Source organism: Ranitomeya variabilis, chromosome 3 (genome assembly GCF_051348905.1).
Source record: "Ranitomeya variabilis isolate aRanVar5 chromosome 3, aRanVar5.hap1, whole genome shotgun sequence".
Taxonomy (NCBI): domain Eukaryota; kingdom Metazoa; phylum Chordata; class Amphibia; order Anura; family Dendrobatidae; genus Ranitomeya; species Ranitomeya variabilis.
In genome coordinates, this window is record NC_135234.1 from 161783492 (window position 1) to 161798247 (window position 14756).

Consider the following 14756-nt stretch of genomic DNA (forward strand, 5'->3'; position numbering starts at 1 on the left):
AGTCTCCTGTTTAAAGTGCTGGTCTACCTGATTATCTTGCATGCATATTACTCAGTTGTGGTCGCTTGAATGCCCGCACATCTGTACGACAATTTTGAAGAATGTTTTCCAGTTCAGCCGTGGCTACAATAGAAATGGCCTTGTTTCCCTTGCCTGTTTATTCACCTTCCACAAGAAATGAGATGTTAACTTTAAAAAAGTGTTATTAGGAAATATATGCAAAGCACAGGAAGTAATGGCTCATCGTATGCTACAGCACTGAATACAGGACTGTCAGTCTTATGTGTTGACAATTATTGGTGTTGAAAGACTATGGACAGTTGTTATACAGCAGAACAATAATAATCTCTGCCTTATTTTAGAATGTTTGTCTTTTTGTTGGATAACGCCATAGATAAGACAGGTGACATGAAGCAGAATTACTATTATGTAACAGTAATGTCCATAAATATTGGAACGGTTCATAGATTAGGAATGTTATATTGTCCTCTGATTGGGGTCTGGTTCTGTTATGATGACCCCACATGGTCTGAGGAGCAAATTCCTTAGTTAATGTAAAAAGACATAAATCCATGCGACATTCATTCCTGCAGTGTCAAATATCATCATCAGCTTATATTGCCATTCTCTTCTATCTCTTTGAGATTTGAAGTTACCTTTTAACACAAGTAATTTCATGTCCATAAAGCTATGATTGGGAAGACAAAAATGTACTGCCACAGGTAGAGCCATTCTTTTTTTTTTTTTCTTATTGTATGGCGATGAGAGTTCATTCTTGTTCTCAGTTTCTGCCCTGTCTCCCCCACATACATGTTTTTTTTTTGTAAAGTTTTTTTTTTTTTTTTTTACCAATCTGTAACTTTATTTAGAAAGTGAATATTCTGTTTTGTAGACTTGTGAGACAAATGGCACAGGAGCAGTTCTTTCTTATGGCCACCAGGTGCTGCATGGGGCACAGACCCCTCATTTTCTTCATCACTCTGCTCTTTACAGTACTGGGGGTAAGACATTTTTTAAATGTGTAAGATTGTTTCATTATCTTGACAATAATTTGTTTATCTAACCTTTAGCTTAAACATTGCCCAACTACAAGCTCTGCAAAGCTAAGGACCGTCGTCGGTCTATGAGCTTGATCGGGGTTACAAAGACATCCAGCAGAATAATGAATGCAGCTGTCAATTAAAATGTGGATCCGTACAAGATAACAAATGTTTAGATGTTTTAAACAAATGCCATTTTATGTAATTACATGAATTGTAAGATGTTCTTAGAAGTGGGCAAACTCCAAATGTCTGTGCTGCGGTGCTTGTATATATGCTCTGTTGTGGATGACTTTGCTCTTTTTTTTTTTCTGTGTTGCCTTTATGTATTGGGTGCTGCATTTTGATCTACAATGATACTGGACAGCACTTATTTTCTGCTCCTTTTCTTTTTTGAAAGTAAAAATCATTTAACCCCTTCATGACCTTGGGATTTTCCATTTTTCCTTGTTCGTTTTTCGCTCCCCTCCTTCCCAGAGCCCATAACTTTTTTAGTTTTTCGTCAATTTGGCCATGTGAGGGCTTATTTTTTATGTGACGAGTTGTACTTTTGAACGACATCATTGGTTTTACCATGTCGTGTACTAAAAAACAGGAAAAAAATTCCAAGTGCGGTGAAATTACAAAAAAAAGTGCAGTCCCACACTTGTTTTTTGTTTGGCTTTCTTGCTAGGTTCACTAAATGCTAAAACTGACCTGCTATTATGATTCTCCGGGGCAGTACGAGTTCATAGACACCCAACTTGACTAGGTGATTTTTTATCAAAGTCGTAAAAAAAATTCCAAACTTTGCTTAAAAAAAAAAAAAAAATTGTGCCATTTTCCGATACTCGTAGCGTCTCCATTTTTCATGATCTGGGGTCGGTTGAGGGCTTATTTTTTGCGTGCCGAGCTGGCGTTTTTAATGATACCATTTTGGTGCAGATACGTTCTTTTGATCGCCCGTTACTGCATTTTAATGCAATGTCGCGGCGACCAAAAAAACGTAATTCTGGCGTTTCAATTTTTTTATTCTCGCTACGCCGTTTAGCGATCAGGTTAATGCTTTTTTTTTTATTGATCGGGCGATTCTGAACACAGCGATACCAAATGTGTAGGTTTGATTTTTTTTTTAATTGATCTATTTTGATTGGGGCGAAAGGAGGGGTGATTTAACCCCTTTCTGACCTCGGACGGGATAGTACGTCCAAGGTCAGAAGCCCCGCTTTAATGCGGGCTCCGGCAGTGAGCCCGCATCAAAGCCGGGACATGTCAGCTGTCATGACATGTCAGAATCGCGATCTGCCCGCGCCTATTAACTAGTTAAATGCCGCTGTCAAACGCAGACAGCGGCATTTAACCTGCTCTTCCGGCCGGGTGGCCGGAAATGAGCGCATCGCCTACCCCCGTCACATGATCGGGGGTCAGCGATGCATCAGAATGGTAACCATAGAGGTCCTTGAGACCTCTATGGTTACTGATCGCCGGTAGCTGTGAGCACCACCCTGTGGTCGGTGCTCATAGCACACCTGCAATTCTGCTGCATAGCAGCGATCTAATGATCGCTTCTATGTAGCAGAGGCGATCGAGTTGTGCCAGCTTCTAGCCTCCCATGGAGGCTATAGAAGCATGGCAAAAGTAAAAAAAAAAAAAAGTGGAAAAAAATAAAAAAATATATAAAAGTTTAAATCACCCTTTCGCCCCAATCAAAATAAATCAATAAAAAAAATCAAACCTACACATATTTGGTATCGCCGCGTTCAGAATCCCCCGATCTATCAATAAAAAAAAAAGCATTAACCTGATCGCTAAATGGCGTAGCAAGAAAAAAATTTGAAACGCCAGAATTACGTTTTTTTGGTCGCTGCGACATTGCATTAAAATGCAATAACGGGAGCTCAAAATAACATATCTGCACTGAAATGGTATCATTAAAAACGCCAGCTCGGCACGCAAAAAATAAGCCCTCAACCGACCCCAGATCATGAAAACTGGAGACGCTACGAGTATTGGAAAATGGCGCAATTTTTTTTTCTTTTTAGCAAAGTTTGGAATTTTTTTTCACCACTTAGATAAAAAATAACCTAGTCATGTTAGGTGTCTATGAACTCGTACTGACCTGGAGAATCATAATGGCAGGTCAGTTTTAGCATTTAGTGAACCTAGCAAAAAAGCCAAACCAAAAACAGGTGTGGGACTGCACTTTTTTTGCAATTTCACCGCACTTGAAATATTTTTCCCGTTTTCTAGTACACGACATGGTAAAACCAATGATGTCGTTCAAAAGTACAACTCGTCCTGCAAAAAATAAGCCCTCACATGGCCAAATTGACGGAAAAATAAAAAAGTTATGGCTCTGGGAAGGAGGGGAGCGAAAAACAAACACGGAAAAACGGAAAATCCCAAGGTCGTGAAGGGGTTAAACTGCTTTATTTTTTCAGACTTTTTTTTACTTTTTTTTTTTTTTTTTTTACTTTTGCCATGCTTCAATAGCCTCCATGGGAGGCTAGAAGCTGGCACAACGTGATCGGCTCTGCTAAATAGCAGCAGAAATGCAGGTGTGCTTGCTATAAGTGCAGACTACAGGGTGGTGCTCACAGCTGCCAGCGATCAGTAACCATAGAGGTCTCAAGGACCTCTATGGTTACTATTCAGAAGCATCGCTGACCCCCCGATCATGTGACGGGGGGTCGGCGATGCGCTCATTTCCGGCCGGAAGTGCCGGTTAAATGCCGCTGTCTGCGTTTGACAGCGGCATTTAACTAGTTAATAGCGGCGGGTGAATCGCGATTTCACCCGCCGCTATTGCGGGCACATGTCAGCTGTTCAAAACAGCTGACATGTCCCGGCTTTGATGCAGGCTCACCGCCGGAGCCCTGCATCAAAGCGGGGTATCTGACCTCGGACGTACTATCCCGTCCGAGGTCAGAAACAAGTTAAGATGAGCAGATGCTGAGGATCAGGTCGTTACAGTTTAATTCTGTGTAAAAATAAAAGGTCATCCATGTAGACCTTTATGGCTCCAAACTATTTGGAGCAAGTTTTCATTTCATTCAGGCGGGAATTAAATGGGGATATGGCTGCTAATCTGCGCTGTATAAACTGCTATGGGAATTCAGTATATACAGTGGGTATGGAAAGTTTTCAGACCCCTTTACATTTTTTCACTCTGTTTTATTACAGCCATTTGGTAAATTCAAAAAAACTCATATTTTTTTCTCATTAAGTACACTCTGCACCCCATCTTGACAAAAAAAAAAATAATAAAATATAAATAATATATATATATACACATACATACACACACATATATATATATATATATATATATATATATATATATATATATATATATATACATACACATACATACACACATATATGTATATATGTGTATATATGTATATATGTATATATATATATATATATATATATATATATATATATATATATATATATATATATATATATATATATATATATATATGTGTATATGTATGTAGATATAGATAGATATATATATATATGTATTAATTTTTGCAAATTTATTAAACAAAGAATGGGCTGGAGTGTGTTTACAGCTGTATGCTGGGTATGTATGAGTGACGTCATGCCAGTATGACTGAAAGCTGGAGGCTGGCGGTAGGAATAAAGTTAATTTTCTCCCAGTAGCCAGGCTTTCAGTGCAGCGGCTGGGCAGCTTTTAGAGCAATATTAATCTGCAGGTTAAGTTTTTGGGCACATGGCGGGTTCCCTTTTATTTTGGAAGAAAATACCAGGGGACACATTCTTTAATTGCTTTTAGTTTTAAAATCTTTGAAAAGAATAATCTATTAGGGCATAAATGTTTCATTCACAGAGTACAGCGAGAGAACGAGCCAAACACTCTGGGGATTACTTCACCCTTCTGAGGCACCTTCTAAACTATGCTTACAACAGTAACATTAACATCCCCAATGCAGAAGTTCTCCTAAACAATGAAATTGATTGGCTTAAAAGGATACGGGTATGTTTTGTACTTCTTTTTTTCGGGGGGGGGGGGTCTTTACAAATCAGGGATTTGTGTCCAAATTAGTGCTTTGTTTTTTTATACGATGTAAAATGTCAACATTTCTGATTATTTTCTTAGGATGATGTGAAGAGAACAGGTGAGACTGGCATTGAGGAAACCATTCTGGAGGGTCACCTTGGAGTAACAAAAGAATTACTAGCTTTCCAAACACCTGAAAAGAAGTATCACATTGGCTGCGAGAAAGGGGGCGCTAATCTTATTAAGGTATTGCCTTAGTTGTTGTACTTTGTTCCTGCAATCTTGTGTGCAGCTTTATCAGACCATTGCAAGGTTAATCGCTTGTCACATGAACAAGATATTGAATGCCACGTTCTCTCGGGTATCTCTGGTCTGGCTGCAACAATCCAAAAGTTTCACCAATACCTGATGAACTTGCTGGGATGTACACTGCAATATAGGTAAAATCATGGTTTTCTATGAAGCCCAACCTGAGGCTGAGCTTCACAGACCTACTAACATGGTAACAGGCCCCCTGGCAAACCATTGGCACCATTATTGGTTTACAATATGGTGTCGGCTCAGCTCCTGAGACTGCTCCAAACACTTGCACCAGGCGTGTGACAAAGGTGGAAACACATGGCAGCTCCTTCCTGGATGATTTATTCTGGTTAGTTTTCCTTTTGACCTATTGATATGTCTACATGTGTCCTTCAACCCCTTAATGACCGCCGCTAAGTCTTTTAACTGACCTGAGATATTAGTGAATATCATCCCCCATACAGGAGACAATCCAGCAGCTGTACACATAGCTGACAACTTACTGCATGAGCCACGATCAGTGTTGTCACCGTTCATATCTGTTTAACCCCTTAGATGCTGCTGTCAATAATGATTATATCGTATAAATGGTTAACAGAGTGTGGCTTCTCCCTCTTTATTCCTATCGGCACCCTGAGATCATGATTGTGTGGCCCTGATGTGTGTCATGGCAATTCACGAGTAAATAGCGACCTTAGTCTGCGGCCTACACTGACCTGTTAAGAAGTCGCTAAATCAACTTTTTCATTCCGATCATGCGACTTAGCTGAAAATCACCTGAAGGGTTAATAAACTACCTGTCAGCAGTTTTCAATATGTCAGGAGGTGCTGTTTTTAAATTTATATCAGTTTTGGGGGATATATATATAATCTCCTCCAAAGTCACTTCAAACCTGGATAGGTCCCTAAAAAAAAAAAAAGTTTAAAATTTCCTTGAAAAAATGAAAAATTACTGCTACAGTTTTAAACTTCTTAAAATCTTAACAAAATAAAATAACATTTTACAAATGGTGCTGATGTAAAGCAGACATGTGGGAAATATTATTTATTAATGGTTTGCTATGGTATGACTATCTGAATTAAAGTGATAATCATTCAAAGTTGGAAAATTGCTAATTGTTTTTACATTTTTGTCAAATATCTGCTTTTTTTTTTTTTTGTTTTATAAATAAACACAAAACATATCAACCTAAATTTACCATTATCATAAAGTATAATGTGTCACGAAAAAAGTCTCTCACTGGCATTTGTTGGATCGCTCCAGAGTTATTACCACATAAAGTGACGCTGGTCAGATTTTTTATTTTTGGCTGTGTCACTAAGGGTTAATATTAGTGATGTACTCGTGGTTTTATACTGCGCTCGAGTGGCAATTGTACATATTGCAGGGTTCCATCCATGGGGTTTTCTATCTCTTTTTTTTAATTATTATTATTATTATTATTATTATTTCTTCTGAACTGTTGCTCTGATGGTTGGTTGTCTGTTTTGTTTTTTTAATCATTTTTGTCTGATTGTTAAGGTTTATTTTTAATTTGGTGACTTACCTGCACATATATTCCTGTAGTGACTAGTGCACGATCATCTTTCTAAACTATAAAACGTTTAATGTGTAAAACACTATATGAACTTGCCATGATTGTAATAATTGCTTCAAAGGGTAGGATCCAGCAGAGCGAAGCAGGTATTTCCTGAAAGTTGCAGCTTTGCCAACTAGATTGTAGGGAAATGCATGTACATTGATCCCATGTTGATGTCCGTGCAGCTTTACAAAAAAAAGTGCTACCGGTTTCAGTAAGGTATTCATTCATGCTTTGTTGTAGTGCATTTGAAAGCTGACACAATTTCTATGATGCGGTTGCTATGTGACATCTAACGCAAAGAATTTTTTAACAAAATGATGCTGCAAAGTGGTGATGGGGGGGGAAACTACTCCTCTCCTTCTTAACAGCAAGGGAGGTGTATATGAGGGGACAGACCAACTTGGAAGCAATGGTTTTACAGGCTGCTGACCTTCAGCACATTTTTATATCCGAGTGCTGCCCAACATTAAGAACTATATAAAAAAAAAAAAAAATAGAAAAAAATAATTTCTCTTATTCCCTTAGAATGTTTTACACGTTTTATGGGCATATCCAATGTTTTCTGTTTTAGTGGCAAAAATTAAATTGGTAACGGTTTCATGTTTTGGTTGATGGAGCTGCGTGAGGCTTGGTTTTTGCGGCTTGATTCAATGTTTTTGATACCATTCTGTGCTATATATAGATATTTGCTTCTTGCATGTTTTTTTGTTTTTGTTTTTTCCACTAGTGTTGCTGCGACCAAATTAACTGCAATATTTATTTTTTGTTAGTCAGGTGAAGCTTATATCTTGATAGATCTGCCTTTTATGTTTATGGATGTAGTGATACCAAATGTGCATCTTTAACATCTTTTTAATTGAGGAGAGTGTGACTTGACTTTTTGGGTCATATTTTTTAAAACTTTTTTTATTTTTAATATATATACTTTGCCTTTAATATATTTGCTAGTCCCCCTTAGGGGACTTGAACCTGTGATCATCTGATAAATGCATCAGTTCTGCAGTATATAGTGAAAACACGGTCTCCTTTGAAGCCGAGGCACAGGCTGTTTCATGACAGGCATGGGGGGAGGGGGGTGTCTTCAACAAACCATTCGCTATCATAGCAACCCATCGGCGCCTTCGATCATGTTGTGGGGCAGCCAGTGGGAGCATAGAATGATGTCCCGGTGACTGTGTTAATGCTGTTCAGTGATTTTGACAGATTGCATTTACCAGCTTTAGGGCCCCTTCACACTGTGCAATCAAAGTCTGAACGAGCGTTCGATTTGTGACGTTTATCCGTCCTCGTTCCGAGGTTGCAAAGTGTGACATGGCGTTACGATTTGCGACGCAGCCCAGCATCGTACGATGTGAAAGAAAGAGCAGAACTTTCTTTCGTCGTAAATGTCTCGCTGTGGCGGTCGAAATCGTAGTATGTGACGGCGGTCATACGAGCTCGTAATGCGACTACGTGGGTTGGGCTTCCGCATACCTGTCTCCTGATTGGGCGTGACGTTTTAGCACGCCCATGCTGGTAATACGTCACGCTCGGAGTCGTAGGACTATGGCGGTGTGAAGGGTAGCGTACGATTGCGACGCGTGACGTTCACATCGCAACTACGTCAGAAAAAGCGTTAACATCGTAGAGTGTGACCGCTGGCTACGAGCTCGTACTGCGATGTTGAATATGACGCAAATGCGTCGTAATCGTAGCAGAATCGACCAGTGTGAAGGGGCCCTTACAGTCCCTGCCAACACTTTGCTGCACTGTCTGCTTTCACAGCCATGTATGGAGCAGGCTCACCCCATGAACCCTCTTCTGACTTACACTGTACATGTATGCTGAATGTCAAGAATGGGTTAAATTAAAAAATGACACTTTAAATCTGTCATTGCAAGATAAAAATAAGTTTATTCTTTTAAACAAACAGAGCCCGTCATTGTTTTAATCACGTTAAATGACTTCAGTGTAAACTATGTGCCTTTTTAACTTTATGTTCTGATGTAGTCAGTTTCTGTGGTGGGCACAGCTCATCACATTTTGGGGGGAAATAAAGCAGCAGCATCTCCCAGGAGGGTAGTATTGTAATCTGCCTCTGCCAACTCCTATATCTAATCTATCTTCCCTCTTGCATCTCATTATTGGCACACTACAAGCATGCATGGAACAGATTCACAAAGTATGTAAACAGGCCTTTATAAAATGTCTTCTGTTTGTACCTTAGGAACTGATTGATGACTTCATATTCCCAGCGTCCAACGTTTATCTGCAATATATGAAAACTGGCGAGCTTCCGGCTGAGCAAGCTATTCCAGTATGCAGCTCTCCAGCCACCATAAATGCAGGCTTTGAGTTGCTGGTTGCGTTAGCTGTGGGATGTGTTCGTAATCTCAGACAGATTGTAGATACATTGAATGAAATGTATTACACAGGTATTGTACATCAACACTTTACTCTTATGATTTTTTTTTTCCATTTTAATTGAGTAAAGAAGCATGTAAAAATGACACAATCTCCTGCCTACTTGATTTTCGCGGTCTTAAGAGATTGCATTTACTTGAGCAGAAATTATTAGCCAGTAGATAAGCTTTCCCAACTGCAACTTCTCATTTAGATGGTGTATTAAACTGGCAATAAATTTCAGACTCATTTTCTGAATGGCATGTCGATCATGGTGGTCGTATTGGTTGTCCTTTTTATAAGGTAGAATAACAGAACTCCACTCAATGTCTGTTGTGATCTGGGCTTCTATTATTGTGATGCAGAGTTGTCATCAAGTCTGAAGGACTTTAAATTTACAGCAACCAACCCCAACCAACCAATCCAAACCAGCAGAACTTTTAAACCAATATGTCCTCATCCTTCTAGGGTCAAACCTTTTTTTTGCCAGCTGTCGAACCTTTTTCGTGGTACAGCAAATGGTCTAAGTGGCCTTTTCAGCCACCTAAAATTGCTAGTATATGACCAGCCTATATGAAAACTTATGCAATGAATTTGCCATGAGGCAGAGGTTGTTATATTTTAGCAATTGAAAAGTGGGTGCACATTATAAATGCAGGTTTGGAGTAATCACCTAAACACTCCAGTGTTTTTTTGTTTTGTTTTTTACCGCTGGAGTGGTGCTTCTAATCTAAGGTCCCTGACCCTACTCTTATACTTCCCAGCTGGCGTCTCCCCCTTCTATCACTACAGTTCACCTTGGTCTCCATCAGTTTGTGACCTGCCGAATCGCTCCAGTGTTTCATGAAGCAAGCCGGAGGTCACAACTCAAACTTGCACCTTTGTTCTGGCTCTCATAGACATGCACTGAGAGCTTGTGACTTAACTTCTGACTTCCAGCCAGTCAGAAGTTGCGGTCACTAGATAGTGCTGTTGGACTTGAGCGGCACCAAAAAAAAAATGAAGACAGCTGAGGGTGAGTATAAGACCAGGGACTAAGATCTTATGCTAGAAGCACAACTCCTGCTTTAAAAAAAAAACCAAAACCCTCAAGTGGTGCTATAGATTGGAAAGGGATTCAGCAAGCAGTTTATACCATAATAAAATAGCTGGTTGTCTCCAGTAGCTACTAGCCTCTAATTGAAACTGGGGTTGTGCATTTGACTTCTATGCAAACTAAATATGTATGTGTTGTTTACTAGATTGCATCCCACTGAAGAGAAACAAAAACATTTGGATCTTTTTAGATTTGTTTTTGTTTTTTTTTTTTTAACCTTTTCAGTATTTTAATGTATATCTTCTCCATCATCTAGGTTGTGAAGCTCTTACAGAGTGGGAATATCTTCCCCCAGTTGGACCACGACCCCCCAAGGGCTTTGTTGGGCTGAAAAACGCTGGTGCTACTTGTTACATGAACTCTGTAATCCAGCAGTTGTATATGATACCTGCCATCCGAAATGGAATTCTTGCTATTGAAGGCACTGGCAGTGATGTAGATGATGACATGTCTGGGGATGAAAAACAAGACAACGAGGTAACACAGCTGGCTGTGCGTCACTATAAGTTTTATCCACAGTCATTATTGCAAAACTCGTTAAAGGGTCGATAGTGACTTGTAGGATTTTCCTTCCAACCGGTGGAGCTATAAAGTTTAAGTCCTCTTCCTCTCAGAAGTGGCAATTTGCACATCTGACTTTACAGAATTAGTTTAAACATTTTTCCCACAATTATTTACTTTTATAACCTTCTAGATTCTCCCATGACCCCCAGAACGGTTGTCTGAAGCCCTCCGGTTTCACCCTAGTGTAAACGTTGAATAGACTGTATCATACATGCTCAACTGCTGCTGTCAGTGGGACTCATGCCCGGTTTCACATCTCAGCTCTTCTGGACTGTGCTGTCCATCATTTTTACAGAGTGAGCATTGACCCATTACAACCCATGCTCTACTTTGATCTGTGTTGCATATCGTACTTGCCAATGAAAGTAACAGACTTCTGAAACTGGCCTAACAGAAAATACAGGTCTGTCTTGCTCCAATTAATGTCTTCCTCATAGCCGTAGTGGAGTGAGGAGGAAGGGTGGCTTGGGGTTCCTGTTGTAGTATTTGTGTGATGGCTGTAATATCGGAGACCTGTCGCCAGTCTGGGCATTTTGCCTGTATATGTGAAATACATACTTTTGTGTGAGCACGGCCTGTATCCCTCTCTCCTCTCGTATGTGACATTGTTTATGTACTGAGGTGACTTTGTAGGAAGACTTTATAGTTATTTAAAATTAACTTTTGGTCAATTTTACTGCTTCTAAACCCTTGAGAGCGGAAACTCACACAAATTTTGTCTTGACAGAGTAATGTAGACTCACGGGGGGATGATGTCTTTGGTTACCCTCACCAGTATGAAGATAAGCCCTCACTGAGCAAAACGGAGGACAGAAAAGAGTACAATATTGGCGTGCTAAGACATCTGCAAGTCATATTTGGCCACTTGGCAGCATCAAGGTTACAGTACTACGTCCCAAGAGGTTTCTGGAAACAGTTTAGGTTAGTCACATTTTTCTGTACCCTGTATTTTTCCTTACTACTTTGCCTTTCTATCGGTTATGTGTTCTTTTAAAATAGAATTCTATATGAAGGGAGGGGGGCATGATTTGGGGGATCCTGTGTTATCAGCTGTGTATAGAGGTGTTACCTGTCAATGTAACCCTGTCTGTCATGATGACACTGCAGAAAGTCCTCCTAAATCAGCACGAAGCGTGAGCATAGCATAATATTGGGACTACAGTAAAAAATTGCAAAATTATTTTTTTTTTTTAATGTACCATATTTTGCGGATTATGAGACTCACCCCAAATTGTTGGGAGGAAAATTTTGTTTTTAATAAAATGGTGAGTGCTACAATTCACTGTTGCGGTAGCTTACCTGGGTGGCAGCTGTGGTGTTGCGGGGTCCCAGGTGGCAGGGTCACTGCTGGCAGAGGCAGGAGATACTGCGGGCTCCACGCTGGTAGGATGGGGGGTGTTCAGTGGTGTGGGAGCTCCTCCGACATTTTTTTTGAAAGCCCAGAGCCCCACACTTTCCATACTCTTCTATGCAGTGGACTCCGGGAAAATGGCTGACGGTGTTGAGTGCGCAAGTGAGATCTCAGGAGCCAAGATCTCTATTTGCGCATGTGGCTATTTGCCCCAGAGTCCACTGCATAGAAGCATATGGAACATGCGGGGCTCCAAGCTTCATAAATGTTGGCGGAGCCCACGCACCCCCGAACGCCTCGTCGTACCAGCCTGGGGGCCGTAGCCAGAAGCTTCTGGCAGCAGCGAACCTGAGCCCTTAATTCACCGCAGCTACAATTAGAGATTATAAGATGCACCCCCATTTTCCTCCCAAATTTTTTTTTTTTTTTGGGGGGGGGAAGAGTATGTTCTATAATCCAAAAAATATGGTGTATATATTAAAAATAAATGTACAAACTGAGGTCACACTCCCCCTTTAAAGACATATTTTTCTTGGTTCTCTATATTCCATGACACTATTAGTAGGGGTCTAACCTTTGGGTCTTCTTTAAGGCTACTTTCACACTTCCATCTTACGGCATACGTCGCAATGCGTCGTTTTGGAGAAAAAAACGCATCCTGCAAAATTGCCCGCAGGATGCGTTTTTTCTCCATTGACTTTCATTAGCGACGCTTTGCGACACGTCGCATCCGTCGTGCGACGGATGCGTCGTGTTTTGGCGGCCGCGACGCACAAAAAAACGTTTAATGTAACGTGCTTTTTCCGACCGCGCATGCACGGCCGTAACTCTGCCCCCTTCTCCCCGCTCATCACACTGGGCAGCGGATGCGTCGTAATACTGCATCCGCTGCCCACGTTATGCTAAATTTAGCGACGGCCCCGTACCGACATAAGTGTGAAAGTAGCCTAATCTGAAACGCCCTAATTGGTGTGGTGTTTCTTTTGTTTGTTTGTTTGTTTTTGGTTTTTTTTGGCTTTTCTTTTTACTTCAATCCACTATGCCAGGGATTGAGACACTTCTCAAGTATTCCTATGTTCGATCCTTCACCAATCAAGGAGGGATGGCATAGCCCTATTTGTTTGTTGTTGTTTTTTTGTTGTTAATTCTTAGCTATAGCCCTTTATTTAATGGTGGAAAACACTTTGTTTTATAATACCTAATATTTTACTTTTTTTTCTTTTTTTCTTTGCTTTCAGGCTTTGGGGAGAACCCGTTAACCTTCGAGAACAACATGATGCCTTAGAATTTTTTAATTCTCTTGTGGACAGTTTAGATGAAGCTTTAAAGGCATTAGGTCATCCAACTATGTTAAGCAAAGTCTTAGGAGGTTCCTTTGCTGATCAAAAAATTTGCCAAGGTTGTCCTCATAGGTGAGTTTCCAAAGTGTGTGTGTGTAAGCTAAAAAACAATATACCGTATATACTAGAGTATAAGCCGAGATTTTCATCCCCCAAAAATGTGCTGAAAGTGCCCCTCTCGGCTTATACTCGAGTCATGGAAGGTGGGTGAGGGGGAGCGACACCTGTCAAATACTCACCTGCTCCCGGCTCGGTCCCTGCATGTCCCACGTCTCTGGGAGCGGCAGCTTCTTCCCCTGTTCAGCGGTCACTGGTACCGCTCATTAAGGTTATGAATATGGACTCCACTCCCATAGGGGTGGAGCCGCATATTCATTACTGTGATGAGCGGTGCCACGTGACTGCTCACTACAGGAAGAAGCTGCTGCCGCTCCCAGAGACGTGGGACATGCAGGGAGCGCCGGGAGCAGGTGAGTATATCACACTCACTTTTCCGCGTTTCACCGCCGCCTCGTCTTCCGCGTCTTCTGCAGTGACTGTTCAGGTCAGAGGGCGCGATGACATATTACTGTGCGCGCCGCCCTCTGCCTGAACTTGTCAGCGCGGAGAGACGGGACGCTGAGGAGCAGCGACGAGAGGTGAGTATGTCGTTGTTTTTTTTTTAGTGCAGCAGCAGCAGCATTACATGTGGCACAATGCTATATGGAGCGTCTATGGGGCCATAAAGAACTGCATGGAGCATTATATGGGGCATCTATGGGGCCATAACTGCATGGAGCATTATATGGGGCATCTATGGGGCCATAAAGAACTGCATGGAGCATTACATGGGGCCATAAAGAACTGCATGGAGCATCTATGGGGCCATAAAGAACTGCATGGAGCATTATATGGGGCATCTATGGGGCCATAATGAACTGCATGGAGCATTACATGGGGCCATAAAGAACTGCATGGAGCATCTATGGGGCCATAAAGAACTGCATGGAGCATTATATGGGGCATCTATGGGGCCATAAAGAACTGCATGGAGCATTTATGGGGCCATAAAGAACTGCATGGGGCATTTATGGGGCCATAAAGAACTGCAT

At 41.0% G+C, this 14756-nt stretch overlaps 1 protein-coding gene across 8 annotated transcripts in view; it reads left to right on the forward strand.

The window, feature by feature from the left end:
- USP9X (ubiquitin specific peptidase 9 X-linked) overlaps positions 1-14756 on the forward strand; it is a 212878-nt gene that overhangs the window by 167908 nt on the left and 30214 nt on the right. For all 8 annotated transcript variants that reach the window (XM_077294797.1, XM_077294799.1, XM_077294792.1 and 5 more), the window contains exons 27-33: positions 893-1001; positions 4879-5025; positions 5149-5295; positions 9139-9346; positions 10667-10887; positions 11702-11895; positions 13564-13737. In XM_077294797.1, the coding sequence (XP_077150912.1) occupies positions 893-1001; positions 4879-5025; positions 5149-5295; positions 9139-9346; positions 10667-10887; positions 11702-11895; positions 13564-13737 (1200 nt within the window). The remainder of the gene's footprint in view (positions 1-892; positions 1002-4878; positions 5026-5148; positions 5296-9138; positions 9347-10666; positions 10888-11701; positions 11896-13563; positions 13738-14756) is intronic.